General features: G+C 43.0%; 1 protein-coding gene across 1 annotated transcript in view; it reads right to left on the bottom strand.

Annotated features, from left to right (window-relative positions):
* c6 (complement component 6) overlaps nucleotides 1-3,936 on the bottom strand; it is a 26,499-nt gene continuing 22,563 nt past the window's right edge. Inside the window, exons 21-24 of the mRNA XM_037979529.1 lie at nucleotides 2,780-2,974; nucleotides 2,615-2,702; nucleotides 2,268-2,512; nucleotides 1-945 (exon numbers count right to left, since the gene is read on the bottom strand). Coding sequence (XP_037835457.1) covers nucleotides 767-945; nucleotides 2,268-2,512; nucleotides 2,615-2,702; nucleotides 2,780-2,974 — 707 coding nt within the window. The 3' untranslated portion in view covers nucleotides 1-766. The remainder of the gene's footprint in view (nucleotides 946-2,267; nucleotides 2,513-2,614; nucleotides 2,703-2,779; nucleotides 2,975-3,936) is intronic.

Raw genomic sequence — 3,936 nt, 5'->3', positions numbered from 1 at the left:
TAAATGTACTTTTTCTGTATTGGTTCATTTATTGATAGTTTTTGGACAAAGTTCTTTGATAAAATGTCTAAATGACAACGAAATAAGGCAATAAAATCTTATTTAAAGCTTTCTATCTCAATTATTCTGACTGATCTGTACAGAACACTAAACTTTGTGTTTTTGTTTATTGTCATTAAATGTCGTCTCTTCCTTTATCAGAAATCTCATCAAATTTAACACAAATCAATAATAAATCAAATTTTAGTTTGAATTTGAGCAAAACAACAAACATTTCTTACATTAAAAACTGAATTTGATGTAAAATCCAGACTCTGGTTCAGTAATTCTTTAGTAATGTTTCAAAATTGGAACAATTTTTTTATTGTTTCTTTAAAAGAAACCAAGGAAACAAAACAAAACCATAGAAAGAAATTTAAAACATAACAAAAACATCCATCTTTAGATTTGTTTTAATAAACCGAACTCTAAATTAAAGAATAAACATCTGTAAGATGATTGATTTTGTTGTGGTCTAAAATTTAATCTTTAATGTTTATTAAATTTATGCTCAGTGACTAAACGTTTTTGTATCTTTTCATGAAAATATCAGATTATTTGTGACACAACCTGCAGCTTTTCTCTATTTTATTTCTTTAAAGTAATATATGAGAGTCCTGTATGTGATACGATATAAAATCATTTGAAATTAAATGTTTTCAGCGCAGCCTAGATGAATAAAACAGAAGCCAAACAACAACTTTCTTTGGGACGTGAAGCTGCAGCATCATCTGCTCTCACAAACGCCCTCGTTGAGGATTTCAAACTGATGGTTGACGCATCTGAGGGCGGCCATGGCGCACAGGGTCAGGCTGCGGGTCATCTGGGCCGCCAGCTTCACGCAGAACATGTGGCTTCCTGTTCTGGAGCAGTCCCGAGCGGCTTTGCACTGACACTTCTTCGACGCTGGAAACCAGGGAGGAGAAGCTCGGTGTTTAATGGGAATCAAGCAGAGCGGTTCAGGTTTAACTTTGTGTAACTTTTCAGAGTTTTGGATCCGGTCCGGTGAATCTGGTTCCTACCCAGTGGTGGGCCGTCTCTGCTGGCCTGACATGACCAAGAATCCTCATAATTATGATAAAGGTTAAATCAGACCCTCAAGGATTTCATGATCGCAACTTTGCCCAAAACACCGCAACTTTTTGCAACTTTAACCCAATATTTATTGTTTCTGAAGCGATTCGCCACCGTTTCTGCGGTCTAGTCTCTTCTTTGTAGCGTGGAATACAAAATTACAAAATAACCCCAAATAACTCAGGAAGAAGACACGTGACGTCACTTCCTGTTAACATCAGAATGCCGGGAGCGTGCAGGAGCAGCGACCGAAGCCAAAATGGCCGCTAATGCTTCACATTTGCCCACAAAGATTTCAGCAAAGGACCACAGTTTTCAGATGGATGTTGGATATTCGCGCTCTGCGGAGTTAGCGGCGTCGAGCTCACGGCTGACCCGAAGCAGGAACGCTAATGTCGGCCAGCAAAATCCTGGAGGAACTGTTAATTTAATTTTTTATTTACTTTCCCTAGATATCTAAAAGTATTCATATTCTCTTCGTGTCATATTCTGCTCCTTCCAGTGCTGTTGTTTTTAGGTTAGAGTTTTTATCCAATCAGAATTCTGCTTTTCTGTAAGCGGACTATAATTTATAAACAAAGCCACGTGGGTGACGGTCAGTGCTCCCATTGGACAGAAAGACGGGGGCAGCAGTTGGAAATAAAGATGGACGTCCTGCGTGCTGGATTTGTTATGTGCACGTTGGTTCTGTTGGTACAATTACAGCACCGTTTTGAAATCCAAGAGCAGCTCGTTCAACGTCAGTTTAATGACGTTTTACTTAGCATTATTGCTGCTAATGCTAACACCACCTCTGCATGTACGTAAATTCGATTTGTCCCATGATGCTTAGCAACGGTGGCCCATAAAGTCCAAAAAGGTGCATGCTTTACGTAGTTAGTTCGGTTCAAGTCTGGTCTGTATTCACACCAGAGTTGGTTTGGAAGCGGACCGAGACCACCTCAAAAAGCGGGTCTCGGTCCGGTTGACTGTATTCACACCTGCACAAAAAGTCCAGAACCAACGCTGGAAACGAACTCTGCTTCGATTAAAGCGGACCAAATGTGTCAGGTCTGAATACGACCTAAGTGTGTTTCTAACTACTCTCCAGTTATAAATGCTGGCGTTATGAAAGGTATTTCAGTGTTAAAGGCTCCGCCCACCACTGTTCCTACCTGAGCAGGTCTCCCACTCGTAACACGTGTCCAGATCGCAGGGCGTCTGCGTCGAGCTCTTGGCCGACATCTTGGCTCTGAACCGGGCCCACTCCACTTTGGACGGATCTGCCGGGTCGCACGCGCCGTCGCCGATGAAGACGAGCGGGTCGCCGTGGCAACGGCCGGAGTGGAAGGAGCAGAGGGACGTCGACACGGCCGCGTCGACGTTCACGTTCAGGACGCAGAGGCTCTCCGGCTGCGAGCTGTCACGATCATTTCAAAGAAGAAAATTGCTGAAGTAACGACAAACAGGAAATCAATATGCTGACTCAGCGTTAACACAATAAAGCCTAAAATCAGCTGACAGGCAGGTTTCCCGCTGGACGCAGACACATCGAGAGTCCTGCAGCTTCTGTCCAGGACCGCACTGATCGTCAGGAACAAACGGCTCCTCTGCACGCAGAAACAAACCCAATCAGAACCTCGCTCTTCCTGTACATGCATCCAATGGAACTCCTTCTGAGACGTACCGTCGGAGCAGCGCAGGTCGGCAGGTATCGGAGGCTCCCAGGTGAGCTTGGTGCCGCACCTGTACACGCCTCGAGGCAGTGGCATCAGGCCCGGCTCGTTGCAGTTCAGTCCAAACGTCTCACCCACGCTGTACGCGTCTTTGCTGGGAACCAGCGTCATGCCGTCTGGGACTTCTGGAGGAACGCAAAGCCTCACTGAAAGTTACAAAAAGAGAGGAGAAAGGTGCTGACCGCCACAGGTTGTTGTTGTGTGGATGTTACCCACCAAGTAGAAGAGAGGAGTCTACATTCTGAACCCTGAATCTTCATCCAGGACATTCGGTGTCGGATCCAAGTCTTTTCTTCCTGGTTTGGTTGTGTTTGCAGTTTAATAAACTCTTAGTCTCCATCTGCCTTCCTAAGTCCGATCTCACCACCACAAATAACAAAACCCTCATATTCCAGAGTCAATCATGGAGTCCCTCTGGGTTCACTGCTTGGACCAATATTCTTTACTTTAGATGCTTTATTAGACAGCACAGGATTTATATCCATTGTTATGTTTATGAATGCAATCAAATCCCCAAGCCTGCATCTCACTGACCTTGGACTATTTACTTGGAATTTGTCTTTTTTTTGGTACAGAGGAACAGGAAGCTGTTTGGAGATGGGTCTTTGAGCTTTTAGCTTGAACTCGGAGATCTATAATCTTTGTTTTCTTTGCTCCGTGTTCAGTGTGGCGCTCAAACCAAACGACCCGTTTGTTCCTTTAATCAGCCTGAATGTTTGATGGAAAGCTTGAAGGCTCCTGAGATGCTAATGAAGGTCGAACATCTGGAACATGACCAGAACGCAAAGATGAATCGTCTCTTTAAGGAGCAAATCTGTCCGTATTTTAGCAAAATAAACAACAAATCATTTTTCATATTTTTTGTTTACTCTGTGTCAAACCCAGAGACGCAAGGGGGCCAAAATTAAAAATTTGGTCCCAGCCAAGGGCCAATCACGATCAATATTTATTAAAAATTACATAAATTAATTGGTTTTAGATGTATTATGTCAAATCATTCATATAGAAATATCAATGACCTTTTCCCAGTTACAGATTATACAGAATTTAGAGCAAACTGTCATGATTTCTAGCATTTTTGGGTTTGTTCTTAGTTTAGTTTTGGGTT

The sequence above is a fragment of the Kryptolebias marmoratus genome, linkage group LG14, assembly GCF_001649575.2.
Source record: "Kryptolebias marmoratus isolate JLee-2015 linkage group LG14, ASM164957v2, whole genome shotgun sequence".
In the NCBI taxonomy this organism is placed as follows: Eukaryota; Metazoa; Chordata; class Actinopteri; order Cyprinodontiformes; family Rivulidae; genus Kryptolebias; species Kryptolebias marmoratus.
The sequence above is the reverse complement of the archived record's forward strand: the minus strand, read 5'-3'. Positions and strand labels throughout refer to the sequence as shown.